This window comes from Morone saxatilis, unplaced genomic scaffold, assembly GCF_004916995.1.
Source record: "Morone saxatilis isolate NCDOM2014 unplaced genomic scaffold, NCSU_SB_2.0 Contig7, whole genome shotgun sequence".
Lineage (NCBI taxonomy): Eukaryota > Metazoa > Chordata > Actinopteri > Moronidae > Morone > Morone saxatilis.
The window spans coordinates 17035468-17035854 of record NW_023340246.1 but is presented as its reverse complement, the minus strand read 5'-3'; the positions used below and the strand labels follow the sequence as shown (position 1 = coordinate 17035854).

Genomic DNA, 387 nt, shown 5'->3' with positions numbered 1-387 from the left:
GACTCTTTTGCAACTCTTTCTTTGAAAGACAGAAAAATCCTCGTACTAATGCATACGCTCTTTTCCTTTGCAGGGTGGTCTGTGGTGTTTTGGAGGCAATGGGCTGCCTTATGCCCAGAGCCTTACCTCTGTTCCCTCTGAGAAGGTGGAATCCTTCTGTCTACAGGCACTGGTACAGCATTCAAAGGTAATGATGTCCATTACACATCTAAACATGATCTGGTCTTAAGTTGTCCAATTCCTTTTATTAAACTGATCATGACTGAAGCACCTTCGGTTGTAGTTCATTTAATTCAGTGCATTATCATGTTTCATGGTTAAAAGGTACTCTGTTCAGAAAGTATATATAGAACCGTGTTTGGCTAATTCTCCAGTCAGTGTCCTTGA

General features: G+C 41.1%; 1 protein-coding gene across 1 annotated transcript in view; it reads left to right on the top strand.

Moving 5' to 3' along the window:
• Positions 1–387, top strand: part of serac1 (serine active site containing 1) — a 6408-nt gene that overhangs the window by 2536 nt on the left and 3485 nt on the right. Inside the window, exon 8 of the mRNA XM_035679325.1 lies at positions 74–187. Coding sequence (XP_035535218.1) covers positions 74–187 — 114 coding nt within the window. The remainder of the gene's footprint in view (positions 1–73; positions 188–387) is intronic.